The sequence below is a fragment of the Archocentrus centrarchus genome, unplaced genomic scaffold (assembly GCF_007364275.1).
Source record: "Archocentrus centrarchus isolate MPI-CPG fArcCen1 unplaced genomic scaffold, fArcCen1 scaffold_53_ctg1, whole genome shotgun sequence".
NCBI lineage: Eukaryota > Metazoa > Chordata > Actinopteri > Cichliformes > Cichlidae > Archocentrus > Archocentrus centrarchus.
This window is the reverse complement of record NW_022060275.1, coordinates 225,143-241,764: the sequence shown is the minus strand read 5'-3', so window position 1 is coordinate 241,764 and position 16,622 is coordinate 225,143. Positions and strand designations below refer to the sequence as shown.

Sequence of the window (16,622 nt, the reverse complement as noted above, 5' to 3'; positions counted from 1 at the left end):
GTGCTATGTCTTTATGCGCTAGACCAACATCTCTATACCAGGAGGGCATTGGTAAAAAGCAGATGGCCAGTTCACTTCAGAAAAACCAAAGGCCCTCTAAACCTAAAAACCCCATGAATAGGTATTTTCAGTGGGTTGGCCAGTATCCGACCCGGACTCATCACCTGCTATTCATTTTGCCTATTTTTCTTTACTCTGTTATTCTTTTCAACTCTTTTCTTTAACTCTTTTAAACTCTTTTTTTTCTCTTAAACCCTTATACCTGTGTGAAATGGCTCGAATTACACCTTCCTCCTGTCATACCACCAGTGACCATTATAATTTGATACAATTCAATATGCAGATATTTAGAAAAGGTCTCTGCCAACCTTCAGGTGGAGATCTCCTGGTCACTGATAGAGTCTGGAAGTCAGTACTGTCACGAGGAACCCTGAAGCGGTGATTATCGGTGGCCAAATTCACTCCTTATTCCCAAGAAACTCAAAAAACAAATAAAAACATCTGAAAATCAAAAACATTCCTGTTCGATCACGTCGGGGGTCACCAATTGAAGGAATTTTATATAATATGAAGTGTGTGTGTGTGCTGTTGCTGTTTAAGCCTTTAGGTTTCTGCGTGTTCATTTCTCGAACAGGAATGACATAACACAACGGAATAAGGAGTCCAAATATTAAATTTAATAAAGCCATTTCCAAACAGTTTACAGATTAATCCAGGTCAGAACTGCATACCATACTCGTGTGAGATGGCATGAAGTACTGGCACTTTCTAATTCAAATTACAGTTGTCATATAGTCAGAGCATATCAGTCTTGATTACATCATTTACAAAACAGAATGTGGAAAACAGATAATTTCAACAACAGGGTGACCTCGAAGTCTCCATTTCTACCATTGTGTAGTCTCTATCAGTGTGGCTCATTGTACAGTCAGAACACAAAGTTCATGATGACACAGAACATTATAAGCTTCTGTATTTTTAATCAGTTAAGTTATTTTCCAGACAAATTTCTCAGGGAAGTAAACGTACGTAAGTAAATGTATGTAGCATATATCATATTCCAACAGTAAATAAAAAAAAAAAAGAAATTCAAACTTGTGCCTCACAATTTGTTTCTGTTAATTGAATTCCTTTTAGTTGAGGTTATTAGCATGGCATGAATACAACATAACATACAAGATATATCACAGAAATAATAATTAAAAATTATTTTTATTACTGGGTTATTATTTATTAGGGAGGGGCTTACCCAGGCCTGTCTTTATAAAGGCCAATGGGGGACAGATCTACCAACCAATCACATGTGAGTGCTGAATTATGATGGCATTTTTTTCATCCAATGACAGAGAAGCCACGTGAGTCTGTTACCGCTGCTTCGGCTTGCAGCGCTGCTATTCATATGTAAAGTAGTCAACGCCTGCCGGCTCCCCCCGTACCTTTACCCCCCGCTGCTTCTGGTGGTACGTAAACGACCATATCCGTCTCAGGCGAACGAAAATGCGCATCCCCGTATGCTGACGAAAGCTGCCATTTACTAGCGGCGCCCGCGTCAGTATACGGGGACGAATATGCTTCTTTTCGTGCAGTGCTTATTTTAGTACAAAGTTATCAGTTCAGTTAACTGCTTCAGTGACCTACTTTTCAGTGGTTTTCAAAGCAGAGACATGACAGGGCTTTACTTCCTGTTATTGTACATAACCGCTACCCAGCAACCCACACACTTATTACACAACCTGTAACAAACATTGTATAGACACCAATGGTGAAACCTTAAAAGTTGGTTTGGTGTCAGAGTTGATAACTTTTCACTTTTTTACATCTGAGTCAAGATTTGAAGTAGTGCATATTGCTTTATTGCTCTCTTCCAGAGATATTTTCAATAAATTATTTTAAATTAATTTGCCACATACAACCCAATTTGATCTTTAATGGACCACAAAAAACAGTTCAATTCAATTTAATTTATACAGCACCAAATCACAACAAACAGCCAAAAAGACTCCCTATGAGCAGCACTTGGTAGTGGTGTGCGATACTGCAAATTTTGGTATTGATCCGATACAAGTAAATACAGGGCCAGTATTGACGATACCAATACCGATACCGATACTTTTGACTTATAAAGGCTGCTTATGTAGGGGAGAGCAGTGTGTCATGATTTGACATGAATCATCATCACTTTGCCAAATCTGAACACATTTTAATGACCACTAAATCACTCTGATTTTTACTTTCCACAATTATTAGTTAACACAATAAAACACACCTTTCAGCTTTTCATGTATTTTGAAACTGGATTTTCTTTGGAAACCAGGGACCTGCATTATGAAGGGAGTTCAACATACTCAGGGTATCTTTCGGTTATCAGGATTAACTTAGCCTAACACTGGCGATCAGGATAAACAATGTTTATCAAGTTAACTGGCTAGGTTAAGTTAGTTAATAGCAGGGTTGTCTACAGGTTGTCCTAAAGGGTTAGTTTCAATAAAGTAATTTAACATAGTTTAATGGGCTGAATATATATCTGACTGCCTGAATATTGTCTATAGGAAATCAGTCTGCTGAAGTAACAGCTAAGATGATAAGTTACTTTTTAACATTAACTAATGCTGAAGAACCGACATGAGTGATGACTGAAACATGACTTTCACCACTATATGAGCTACCTGGTTATTCTTAGCCTCTCTGAAAGGACTGTGACAGTGGGCTCTGTCTCTGGGTCAGGGTCTGGGTCTGTCTGAGGGATACCCTTCCTCCTGCTCCTCGGGAACCAACCCTTTTCTTTTTCCTGCACTTTCATGTGTTTAAATAAGTCCATGGTGTTGCCACAGTAGAAAATTTCCTCCCAAAACGCATCACTGTTAACATTGTTTTCATTTCCAGCTGTAAAGTACAGCTGCACGACGCTTGGCTTTCTCACTCACTGCAGCCCATAACTGCTCAGTGCCGCTGAGTCACGTGACTGCAGACAACTAATCACAGCAGTGCAGAGAGGAGAGAGAGGAGGGGGCGGAGCAAAGAGTCCCTGCATGAGAGGAGCTGTGTTTGCACATACATATCTGCTCTATGATGAACAGCAGCAACACGCTGAACTTACAGGAGACAAACAAACTAAAGTATCGATCCTATCACGCTAATATTGTTCAATACCAATACCAGCGTTGTATCGATAATATCGATATTTTGGATCGATCCGCCCACCACTAGCACTTGGCAACAGTGGGAAGGAAAAACTCCCTTTTAACAGGAAAAAACCTCCAGCAGAACCAGGCTCAGGGAGGGGCAGTCATCTGCTGCAATTGGTTAGGGCAGAGGGGAGAGAGACAGAGATTAATAATAACTAATGATTAAATACTGAGTGAAGTATAAACAGAGTAAAACAAGGTGAATGAAAAAAAACAGTGCATTATAGGAACCCCCCAGCAGACTAGGCCTATAGCAGCATAACTAAGGGATGGTTCGGGGTCACCTGATCCAGTCCTAACTATAAGCTTGATCATAACAACACGTTCTCACTCCGTACTCGTCACATATGGACGCTTGGGCAGGGTCCCTCTGCGTCACTCCTAAACGCGCTGGGTACCCCCCTCGCGTCGTTAATCAACGCGCAGGGTGCCCTCATTGAGTGCTATAGAGCTCCCCCCGCGTTGATAATTGACGACATGAGAATACAGCGGGAGAGCCCGTTTGCCGTATATTTAGATGGTTCCAAAATCACATTATAGAGGCCTCTAATGACTACAATAAACTATGTAATGTAAACAACAACAATGATGGAAAATAACAGCATATAATTACAGACTATAACGCTTGTACCTGTTATTTCGTTGATGGAAGAGGCGATGTATGCTGGGTAATGTCAGACACTGGCTCCCTTTATTTTTCAATAGTACCTATAAAATGTGCTACGATGACTTTCCCGGTTGGCATATCTGTGAATTCCTAACGGGTTCATTCATTCCGCTTCAGTTTGAACATATTTCATCCTGTGGATTCATGCAGTCATTTACCATCTCTGATTTAGACAATCCAGCTTTTGGAGCTGTACCAAAAATTAATAAATAAATAAATAAATCACAACTTTAATGTGGGCCAAAACATGTGCAGTGTTCATCTAAGATTATGCCGATTAACGTATTTTTTATAATTTTTTTTTATTTCAAATCCGTGTCACTGACGTCATCGTATGCGACCATTACAAGAGCGCTCGGTGAGTGAAAACACACACCTGTAGAGATTTGATATAAAACACAAAAGAACCCGAAAGTGTCAGCTCACAAATTTCTTGTTAGCGTTTTTAGGAGTGAAGGGAGCAATTTTGTGGGATAGTGAATAATTTAAGACATTTAAAAATATATCTTGCCACAGTACATTTGCGGTAAGCTAGCTAAGGTAGCGGCTGTTAGCCTATCAAGTTCACGTTTGGCTTACTTCTTACAGGTAATCATCCAGGTACAGTCACAGGGAGGGTTTGCTCATGCATGCTTCGTTACCTACATCACAGCAAAGTTTGTAAAGTTTAAGGAGTTTAATGCAGATCAGTGTTGCCACATTGGGTTGATGCATCAAATCTGTCCAGATGTATAATGTATACAGGTTCATTCATACTTTGATTTGTAACTTTTCAGTATTACACAGTAAATAAACAGCTGACCAAGAGCCCCCTGGAAAACATCAGTGGGCAGTAAGTAGATTTAATCTAACTTGTTAAACTGTATCAAGCTTTGACAGTTTGCCAGCTGAGTGACTGGGTGTGTTCAGATCAATAAGAATTGAATGTACATATTGATTTATGCAGTTTTCCTACTTGTTGAATTTAAAAGCAGGACAAACTTGGGAAAGAACACCCAAAATCCTCTCCACCTGTCTTTGCCAGCCAATAGTCCAGAAAATCTCCCAGTGTGGCAACACCGATCAAGAGAACACTGATAAGCAAGCTGTTTCTATTCTGAATGCTTTTTTCCCTCAACAGGTACCTCAGACACTAGTTTAATATCCTTTCCTACTTCCTGTTTGTGAAAAACACCCAAAGGCACTTTTAAGAGCCACGTCTGTCTCATTTCTCTGTCCTCACTGCTGTCGCTGCTCTTATTTGTCAGTCCTTCTGTTGTCCCTGTCTCTGTTTCTGTCTCTGTTACTTGTGAATGTTTTTGTGTATTTGCTTTTTCTGTCGATCACTATGAGTGATTTGAAAATCCAAGATCCTTTAATGATCCTGGATAATGAGACTGATCAGCATGAAATAACTGATGAGCTTCAACATCTTGATGACTTGCTTGATGAACTGAAGCAAGAGGAAGCTCCACACTGAAAAAAATATATCATTGACTCAACTTAAAAAAATTGAAGTAATCTGTCACACCTAATATTTTTGCATTGACCAAATGTAAATAAATCTTTTAATGTAACCTAAAATTTTTAAATTCATGTAAACTAATTTATAAAGGTGAAGAGAACCAATTCTTTCAAATTGTTCTAAATTGAAATAAATACATTGGCTTTATTACTTAATGTAAATATTCTACTAAATCTAACCTAAAAATTTTAAGTTGATGTAAACCATGTTGAAATGTTTGAGCATATTATTTCTTTTTAAGTTGGCTTGAATAATGTTATAAGTTGTTCATAATGTATATTAAGAATCAAATAAGCATTTCAGAAACTTTTATTCATAAAATTTTGATTTAAACACAAAACATGTCTTTACATAAACATTTATGGTTCAGTGAACATCCAAAACATTACATATATTTGAAAATGTATAAATATTAACAGGCATTTTGAACAAAAATGCTTTGCATTATAAATTGAGAGAAAAAAAAAAACAATTAAAATATGTCTGCAGTTTTAGTTAACATACAATGGGTACATATTGTCCTTGTCTTCCTATAACAAAATCAGCAGTTGCCCCCTCTTCAAAATGGTCAACATAAAATATGTTATCAAAAATAATAAAGTGAGAGCTTTTCCAAAAGGAATTATCATCAGTTCCATAACTTTCAAACATATGGGTGGGGAAGGTCCAGCCTCTTTCATGGTCTGAAAAACAAACACTGCAAATCCAATTGCTCTTCAGTTTTTCAGAACAGTGACGATGTCTCTAAACTCAGGTCATCGTGCAATTTAAATCTCTGAATGCGAACATCTTGAATGTACTGTAGAAGAACCAATGGAAAAGTAAAATCAAGTGACCAAGTCAAATTTAACAGCTGTGAAGTTGGGTACTCAGCCTATAAACCTTTGAGGACATATTTTTTCCACCAAGCTCCATCAGGACTTTTTGAAAGAATTCAAGAGTGTACTGCAGATTTTTGGGATATTTTAGGTTGAGTGCATATATGAGCCCATGGCAACAGCTGTTGCAACAGAAGGCACATCATCCAGGACCTGTGTTCCATCGATGATGATCTTGATGTCTTTGGGTGGATGAAAAGGATCCTCTCTCCCAGTGACAAAGATTGCCATGGTTTCCAGCTGCAGTTGGTCATCCTCCTGCTCATCCTGCAGACACACCAAGAAAAAATTATTTATGACAACTAAAAGAGTACAGACCTCTGCCAAAGCATAACAGCCTAAATATAAACAGTTCAATTACTTTCTGAAACACTAGACAATTTACCAGATATACTACAACAACAAGAGTTCTCTGTTAAAATTAAATGTATTTGTTTCTCCCACTATGGCATGCCGTTACTTCAATTTGGGCCCAAATACAATAGACAAAAATAAAAGGAGAAAAATATCTAGTGAAATGTTGAATTTCAACCACAAAAAATGGTCTGTGGATGTTACTAGTGTTAGTGCAACAGATCTCCTTACCTGGTACTCTTTAAAAAGATGCTCAACAGGCTCACCCAGGTAGATCATCAGAGCTTTAAGGACAGCTTCTCTTTTGATGGTGATGTCAACAGTCTGAGTAAGAACAATTGTTATTAATTAAAATCTAACTCACTCCTACACAAAACAACTATTCAGCTATAAATCCCACTGAGTCTTCTCAGATACCTCATCTACAACTTGTAAGATCCTGGAGGTCTGCTCTTTCACACGTCCCCCCTTCCTCCTAATGACCTCCAGCAGTTTGGTGGAGTGCTTGTGCCAAAAACGTAGCCTCCAAAGGAACTGTTGTAATTCGCAGGAACTCAGCATTGATCTGCAAAACAAAAATGAGCATGCAGACAGAACTGAAATTTTCTTTCAAAAAACATCTATGGGATTGATCACACTGCTTCAAGATCAGCTTTTTTTTGAATGTGCAATTAATATTAATAAATTTATCTCTTCTCAGAAATTGCTTATCTTTATTCTTACAGTATAACCATTAGTACATGAATAAACGAACTGCTCAGAAGAACAACAACAAAGCATACCTCTTCCATTAGGAGAAGTGCTGGCCATCTCACCAAAATTTCTTCAGCGGTTGGCTGGCTTCTGTACGATTTCCTGTCTTCGGTATCCAAATGTCTTTGCCATCTTTGCTTTTACTGTTTGCTGGTTGTTTCTTTTCTGCATTTCTGCCAAAAGGGAAATCCTCTCTTGTTCCAAGCTTTCTGTAGTCTCACCAATTGGAAAAGATGGAAAATGGTTGACCTCAGCTCATCTAGGACTCTTCACATTCTATGCCGGAAAGGCATCCCCTGGAATTTTTGCTTTTAAAGAATTCACTGTGAGCTCAGCAGACGTGCCATGTGCCTTGAGTTGGGTCCGGTAGTTGGCCATTTTTATCTTGAGCCTCTGTTTCCACTCATAGCTCTGACTGAAAGATCCTGGCTCTCTAAGGCAGGGGTGCTTTCTTGTGAGTGCCTCAGCAACATCGCTGTAGTGACCATCTTCAGGATATGGATACACACTTTCAGCTAATTTCTCCAATATGTCTGACAACATTTTTGAACTAGGAGTCAGTTTTGTTTGGGTTTTCATGTACTCCACATTTGCCTTCTGCAGTTGGCATTTTGTGTCATAGGAGAAGTTGGGATTTGGAACACTTGTGGCTGAAGGCTCTGAAGGCTCTGCCTCCCATTCTACTCTTAAGTATCCTAGGAACCACAAGTAAGCCAGCAGTCTGAGAGCGAAGTGCTCTATTGGGGTGATATGGTACTATGAGGTCTTTGAGGCCACTGCTGTGTCCTTAGTGAGTCTGGTGAGGGGCTGCTAAGCAACAGTGTCATCTGTATGTGCAGAAACGGAGGAGTTATCACTGTCCAGGCCACTTACATAAGTGTTGATACTTATTGAGGGATCAACCGGGTACAAGACAACAGTTGTGGTATCAGGGTCTAACTGAACAACTTTGAGAATTTAAGATCCCTAATCACAGATGTAGAGGTCAGATTCACAAATATGTTTCCAAAATCGGTGTCCTTATACTGCAGCCTTATGTGTCCCTCTAATCCACACGCATTCTTAACCTCATCAATAAGCTCTTCCAATGAGTTTGGAATCCCTTTGTGCAGCTCCATTCTTACGCTGTTGTCTTCACTTAAAACGATCAGCAATCAAACAGGTGCCATGTCTGCCATGGTGCTCTGAGATGATCAAGTTTGTAATGTTTTAGAAGTTCAGATCTTCTTGAATATGAAGAAGATCATATTCTTTACATTTCCACATGCATGGATAACTGAGGAAAAACACAAGGGGTGAGGTGTAAGGAGAACAGGGTTATCAAAGGATGATCCAATTATCACAAATGCACATTGTACAAAGAACTTACCACAGGTTGACCCAGAACTTCCAAGTTGGTTGCACAGCAGAACTACAGTGTAACTGGTGGACACTTTCTGAAGTTAAAAGAGAAAAGATTATTTAACATTGAGTATTTTAATTTTACATTAACACACTTTCTCGCAGTGATTAAAAAAACCCCCACAGAGCATACCATTTTTATTGTCATACATACCAAAACCATCCTGTTTCAAGACACCTCGCTTGTATAAAAAATGCTTAACAGTGTACCTTTAAAATTGAGTGCCTTCACATGGATTCTGTGGTTCAGAAACCTTTGTTTCCTGATAAATTTTGTTACTATTTGAGTTAAATTTGAGTCAATTAATTATTTAGCACCACTGTCAGACTCAATACATAATCCTAACTAGCTAACTGTGCATGCCTTTTGTTAGCTGATGCACCACCGCTGAGGTGCTGGTTCGCGTGCCAGTGCTTGCACCTGCAAACAGCTTAAGAACGAGCCTGCGTTTTCACCGCTTTTCTGTTTAACTGCTCTGCCGCTCTTGTCAAGCGTTCTTGGTTCGAGACCAGCTAGCTTGCGGGCCCGAGTTGAACTCGTTTTTCGGCCGAGGACCGAGTGCGTTCGCGGTGGAAAATGCGCTGGAACCGGCAGCGGAACCCTGTCGGTGTGGTTTCTTTGCAAAGCTGATCAGAACAATTCATAGCACAAGGTTTCTCCGCTCACCCCCTGGAACTTATATTATCTCATATTAACTTAGCCCATATAAATCTAAGACAGGATATTTCCATTCAGATTTAACAACGTTTTATCAGAGTTTAATGCTTACCTCTCAACAGAAGCTGCCCCTTTCTTCAATCCTGTTCTCGCCGTTCCGTAACAACTTCGCTGAAATGGAAGCTCTGGTTTCAGGCGGAAGTAAAACTATACCGCCAGAACTTAGTTTTAAAGACTGCGCATGAGCAAATCATACTCAACCTAAAAAAAGTGCTTTCATTGAATTCAAAAAATTCACTTTGGTGCCCTGCTATCAGTACCATTATAGTAAGGTACAAATTTTAATTCACCCATAAGCATAAATTAAACAGATTAGTTTGAAAGAGCAAACTAATATTTTTTATTTATTGGAATCCAAATAAACACATTACACTAATGACAGTGCAGGTTTACTTTTTTCAGTGCAGTACCAGTGAAGACACCTGAACCTAGTGTTGTAGTCAAGACCACCTAACCCGAGACCGAGACAAGACCAAGACCAGAGGGTATCGAGACCGAGACAAGACCAAGACTTTTAGGGTCCGAGACCAGTCAAGACCAAGACCGAGGGGGGGCGAGACCGAGACAAGACCAAGACCAGTGCCTGACACTACATGACACAATAAAATGTGAAACATGATCAAAATCACTTCTCAAATTGATCTGAAAGATCCGCATTCCCATAAAATTACCCTGATATTAAACACTCACAGCTCAAATAAATATAACCATCTTTATTTAATACTCCTGGGTGACTTCCATCATTTATCACAGAATGTAAAACAATTATTCATAGTTAATCACAATAGTCTTAACTTTTCTCTGCCTTTCATAAACTATGCATAAAGTTGTGTTGTTTTTAAACCAACAACCTTTGTAAAAATGGGTGCTTTTTCAAAACCACATAGCTAAATGTGTAAAACTGAAAAAATGGCAAACACTCATCAACAGTAAGAACTAAAGCCTTCAATCTTATACAGATTAAAGCTGCAGGATGTAACTTTTATAAAAAATCTGGTTTTTACATATTTGTTAAAACTGTCACCATGTCAGACAGTATGAGACCGATAATCTGCGAAAAAAATGGAGCTCCTCCACCTCCTCCCTGAACCGCTCCCAGTCAAAAACAACCAGTCAGAGCCAGGAGGAGGGTCTTAGCACTGTCAATCACTCCTGGTGTAAGTAGTAATAATAATGCGGCCCTTTCACACCTTAGGTGTGATTTTTCACACCTAGGTGATAAAAAAGCCTTGCGCGTGCATGTGAGGTGCGTGTGCGCGTGCGTGTGTCCGTGCGTGTTTGCGCTGACGTGTGATAATAAAAAAATCTAAATAAATAAATAAAAATAAAAATACAAAGGTAAATAATCTAATATCCGAGCCCACCTGTGGTGCATAAAGCACACAACACAGTGCCTAATTAAAATACTATGGCTAAATAATAGCCGTATATCCTCCTCAACAGTAGGGCTGTTCATTTACATACAGAACGGAGGATGACCCAGTCTACAGATCAAAGGGTTATGACGTGTGTCTCCACCTAGTGGGGTGTGTCTTAAGTTATAGGGTGTGTATATAAGATCGTATGTACCTCACTTCTTCAATTGACCACCGGCATATACAGCTTCGGAGAGAATTTGCGACAGCTAGCGATCAACCAACCACCCATCTAAACCGTCATGACGTCCTTCAACCCACTTGCCGGAGTGAATCCGTCTGACCCTTTTGGAATCAGGACCGACTTCGGAGGTACGTCATCAGATGCGCAGATTGATGGGCGTCCTCGCAAAAAGAAGCATGATGAAGAGGTTGAATTTAAAACAGATTACCAGGGTGTGAACGGGTACGTGTATTCAGCTAAATATAGGGACGGTAAGGTGGTGCTGTGTGTGAATTGTGGGGATGACAAGATTTGGGGCGTTGGTGGTTCACACCATATGTCTATTAAAAACTGGAGACTTTTTCGCACCGTGGTCGGGCCTGACCTGGACCAGACAGGCTTCCCCGACATGCTGTATGCATCCCAGTGGTATTCACCAACAGGGCCTGAGTTGTACAGAGTGGAGGCTGATCGTTACAACCGACCCACCGAGGAGTTTATTTTTTTGAGTGTTTGTGAAGACAGGGAGAGGGTTATTGCATCCAGAGGAGTCGAGAGCTGGAGATTAAACCCGTATCCTACCACAAAAGCTGAGCGCATGAGTTGGTTTAAGGACTTGTTTTTTATCCAGTGGGCAGATTGGAGAGCTGTGCAGCGAATGTTTAAGGAAGTCGATGCGTTTATCAAGAGAGACAAGCTCAACAAGGGTTATGAGAACGTTAGAAAACGCCTTGTTTTTGATGATTTCACCCTTACTACGAAGACTGCTGAGCCTTCTGCCTTGTGTAGGCCGAAAATCATCAGACTGTCAGACTACTAGGGATAAAAAAATAAACAAATAATGGTACGTTTTTAGTGATTTGTATATATATATATATATATTACATTACATTAATGCTGGATACATAACTAATGATGATTTTTTTGTTTTTCCAGACGTTAAAACAGCCTCATCTGTTACACCTTCACATCCAACACAGATGTTGACCATTCCTCCTCCTCCTGATTCACCACCTCGGGCACCATCATCCCCACCCCACCCGTGGGTAGTGGAGCTGTCAGACGAGAGTTTGAAAAACGTCAAAATCGCCACAATTCGTCTACTGACGTGCGCTATACGAAAGTATAGAGAAGAGGTGTGTTACGGATGTATCGTTAACCATCCGAGCCAAATGCAGCATGAATGCATATGGGAAACCCCAGAGTTCTATTTCGCTACACATTATGATGAGATAGTAAAGATATTGTGGACCCCAAGATTCATCCCGGCGGTCAGGCTCTTTCTCTGTGCCACCAGCAGCCTGTGGGAGTCACGCAACGAGCTAACAACACCCGTAAATATCATTCTAACTGAATTGTTGCCTTCAGCAAACATTGAGCAGGCTATGAATGACATATTCTTACCTCTGATGAGTGAAGATGGGGATGCATCTGTTAAATACGCCCATCTAGGAATGATAGAACACTATTGGTCTGGAAGACATATGTTGTAACATAATCAGTGCATATTTGTTGTTGTCACCCATATGTTTGAAATAAAAACGTGTGTTATTCCATACAGACTGTTCATTTTACCTTTGCATTCATCATGGAAAACGCTCTGCGCAAAATATATATCATAACCACGCTCACCCTGCGGGGTTGGCTAGTGTGAATAAATTATACAACGGTGGAGTTGAGTTGCTTGATAAACCACCAACATACACTGAGGTGAAACAATATTTAATGACAGATGATACATATACTCTCCATAAACCTGCCAGGGTAAACTTTCGCAGAAACAGAGTATTGGTGAACGGCATAGACAAGCAATTTCAGGCTGACTTGGTTGACATGCGTGAATATGCATGTGATAACGACGATGTGAATTATTTGCTAACCTGTATAGATGTATTTTCAAAGTATGCGTGGGTTAGGTGTGTTAAAACAAAGTCCGGACGTGCCATAGCTGCTGCTTTTGAGGATATTTTGGCTGAAGGGCGCATCCCTCTTAAAATTCAAACAGACAAAGGAACTGAATTCTATAACGCACATTTTCAAAAAGTGTTAGACAAATATAATATTACACACTTCTCAACACATACTGAAATCAAGGCCGGTGTCGTCGAACGTTTTAACAGAAGTCTGAAAACACGGATGTGGAAATATTTGACCTCTGCAAACTCTAGAAGATATATAAACGTCATACAGGATTTTGTACAAGCATATAACGGATCATATCATAGATCTATTAAAATGGCACCAAAAGAAGTGAATGCAGACAATGAGGAATTAGTGTTTAAAACATTGTACAAATCAAAGCCTGATGAGGTGTATGATTTTAAATTTAATGTGGGGGACAATGTAAGAATTTCAAAACTGAGAGGTAAATTTAGAAAAGGCTATGAACAGACTTATACGGACGAGTTGTTTACCATAAAACAGCGACTGGGGAGAAGATCGCCACATGTCTATATATTAAATGATCTTAGTGGGCAAGAGATCGAGGGAACATTTTATGAACAGGAAATACAGCATGTTATTATCGATAAGAATAAAATCTTTAAAATTGAAAAAATACTAGCTAGAAAAAAAGTGGGTAGGAAGAATATGGCTCTGGTGAAATGGTTAGGTTGGCCGTCTCATTTTAATTCCTGGATACCTGAAAAAAGCATATTAAATGTGAAATAAAAACACGCAGCACAGACTACAACACAGCACTCTTTTTTAAGATTGTGAAGACGAATGATGGAGAAAAAGAATGGGTTTTATGTTACGCTACCATCAAATGCGTCACAGCACGTTTATCCAAATAATAAGATATGGAGTTTCAGAACTAAACTGGCTAAACCTATCATTCTGAATGAGCCGTATGAAGTAGGTATTATCGAATTTCAATACCCTAGAATCTGGAACACCTTTTCAAAATCTGATGCGATGGTAGTCGTGTATGTCCCTAAAAGAAAATCAAATGTCTATGTGCACCTTCCCGTGGGATATTATGATTCAATAGCGCAAATAATAAAAGAGTTTTATTCTGAATACCTTAAGCTGACACAATCCACGGACTTCAGCATTTATCACAACCTGATTACAAATAGAATACATGCAGTAGCACCGGAAGGAGTTACTTTAACGTTTAAAGGTCGGCTAGCCGAAATACTGGGTTTTAATCCTGGAGAAGCTTTTACACTCTGTAAGACATCCAAATCCGCCCCTCATCCTGCTGACATTCACGTAGGAAGATATAATATTTTTATATACAGCGATATTGTAGATTACCAGCTGGTAGGCGACTCCCATGTACCCCTCCTCAGATGTATAAATATAGCGAACGAAGACAGCTCCATACCCATTCTCACATTTGACAGACCGCATTACACATCGGTGTGCAAATCTGTTATAGACGATATTGAATTATCTTTGAAAGACGATCAGAATCAATTCATTCCCTTCATCTACGGCAAAGTAATTGTAAAATTACACTTCAGACCTGCGAGACATTATTTTTAAAAATAAAAAAAAAAAATAAAAATGTTGCGCACACCATACATTCATGACGAGACCAAATATCTCAACTACTATATCAATCAGGCTGGTGGAGATATGCCCGGATTCATAGGAAGCAGTGTACAATACGGTAGCGGATTAGGAGGAATCTTTCGCACACTCTTCAGGTTTGCTGTCCCATTGTTAAAAAGGGGTTTTAATATTGCCAAGCCTCATCTTAAATCTGCAGCCACGGGGATCGTATCAGATGTGGTTTCAAACATAGCAAGGCGTGTGGGGTCTGAAAAACAAGAGGGAAATGGATTATTGGTTTACACATCTAAACCGTCGAGATCCCCTCCCACTTCACACAGTCGTCACACCAAAACAGCCAAGAAACGCAAAACATGCTCCTCCTCCTCCTCCTCCTCCTCCAAAAAAAAAAAAAGAAGAAAAGCTGTCAAAACAAGAAGAAGCACCACTTCAAATTCGGCTTTTAAAGGGAGAGGACCGGTGAAAGACATATTCTAAGATTAGATAATCATGTCTCTCATCCATACACAATCAGCTGATTGCTTGAAGTCTGAGCTGGACATTTTTACAGTACCCTTCACACAAACGTCAATTGAAAAATGCACATTTATTGAAATTCCTCCCCTGTCGGCAGTGACAGACAGTGGGCCTCTTGAGTTTTTTATTTCATCAAGCGGTGAAGATTATCTGGATTTGAATGATTCTTATATATTTATAAGAGTCAAAATAACAAATGCTGACGGCACGCAGTTGGATAATGCAGCAGATGTAGGATTTATAAATTACCCAGGATGCACGCTCTTCTCTCAACTAGATATAACGTTGGGAGATCGTCTAATAACTCAATCGTCAAACACCTATCCGTATAGAGGGATAATTGAATGTTTAATTAATTACAGCAAGGATACATTGGACACGCAGTTTAGTACTGGATTGTTCTGTAAGGATACAGCATCACATATGAATGTGACGTCCATAGAAGGTGATAATCAAGGTCTGGTCGCTAGAGGGAGACACACTGGAAACAGCAGAATTGTGGAATTAATAGCACCAATTCACGCGGACATGTTTTTTCAAGATAAATTATTGTTGAACGGTGTTGATCTGTCTCTAAAGTTTACCAGGTCTAAAGATGAATTTTGCCTCATGACGGGTCAGAATGCACAGTACAAAGTTAAGATTATCTCAGCAAGTTTGTTTGTCAAAAAAGTAACAGTTTCCCCCACGATCAGGTTGGCGCAGAGCAAAGCGCTGCTGCATGCAAACGCTAAATACCCTATAGATAGGGTTACGTTAAAAACATTCTCCATTCCGGCAGGAACACGTCTCAACACACAGGACAATCTATTCCTAGGAGCCATACCACAGTTTATCATTGTAGGATTTGTGGATAATGAGGCATACACAGGCAGCTATGCACGGAACCCATTTAATTTTGAAAACTGTGCTATAGAGTTTATGTGTCTGTATGCTGAAGGACATTCATACCCAGCCAAACCATTTCAGCCCCACTTTCAGAGAGGTCAGTACCTCAGAGAGTATTATCAATTAATTCAAACCACCGGTCGTCATCTAAAGGACAGACCTCTGGCTATATCAAGAGAGGATTTTGGATCCGGATACACACTGTTTTGTTTCAACTTGGAAGCTGACGAAGGCCATTCTGGGAATGTATCCCTGATTAAAACAGGCAATGTGCGCCTGGAAACCAGATTCAGAAATCCTCTGCCGCGTACTATGAACCTTATTTGTTATGCTGTTTTCGACTCAATTATTGAGATATCAAACATGAGACAAGTACTTTTGGACTACTACTAAAGTAGACATGAATACTGTGGAATTAACCTCAGTCGTTAAAAGAATAATTATTAATGGGACCTATTTTCTAGGAGTATTTGCATGCGATCAGCTACCTAAAAAGACAATATCGACATTTCCCTGCATGGGAATTGTAAACACAGATCCGTCATCCTTACCCGGACATCACTGGCTGGCTTATTATATCACAAAAGACAGACGAGGTTTATTTTTTGACAGTTTTGGTAACTCGCCAGACAAATTCCCACATGAGATAATAGACTTT

General features: G+C 39.6%; 1 protein-coding gene across 1 annotated transcript; it reads left to right on the top strand.

The window, feature by feature from the left end:
* The first annotated feature begins 11,051 nt into the window (after positions 1 to 11,051).
* Positions 11,052 to 12,556, top strand: LOC115777440 (uncharacterized). Its single transcript, XM_030725352.1, has 2 exons — positions 11,052 to 11,187; positions 11,975 to 12,556. The coding sequence occupies exons 1-2, from the start codon at positions 11,118 to 11,120 to the stop codon at positions 12,529 to 12,531; spliced, it is 627 nt and encodes a 208-aa protein (XP_030581212.1). The 5' UTR covers positions 11,052 to 11,117; the 3' UTR covers positions 12,532 to 12,556.
* Positions 12,557 to 16,622: the final 4,066 nt, after the last annotated feature.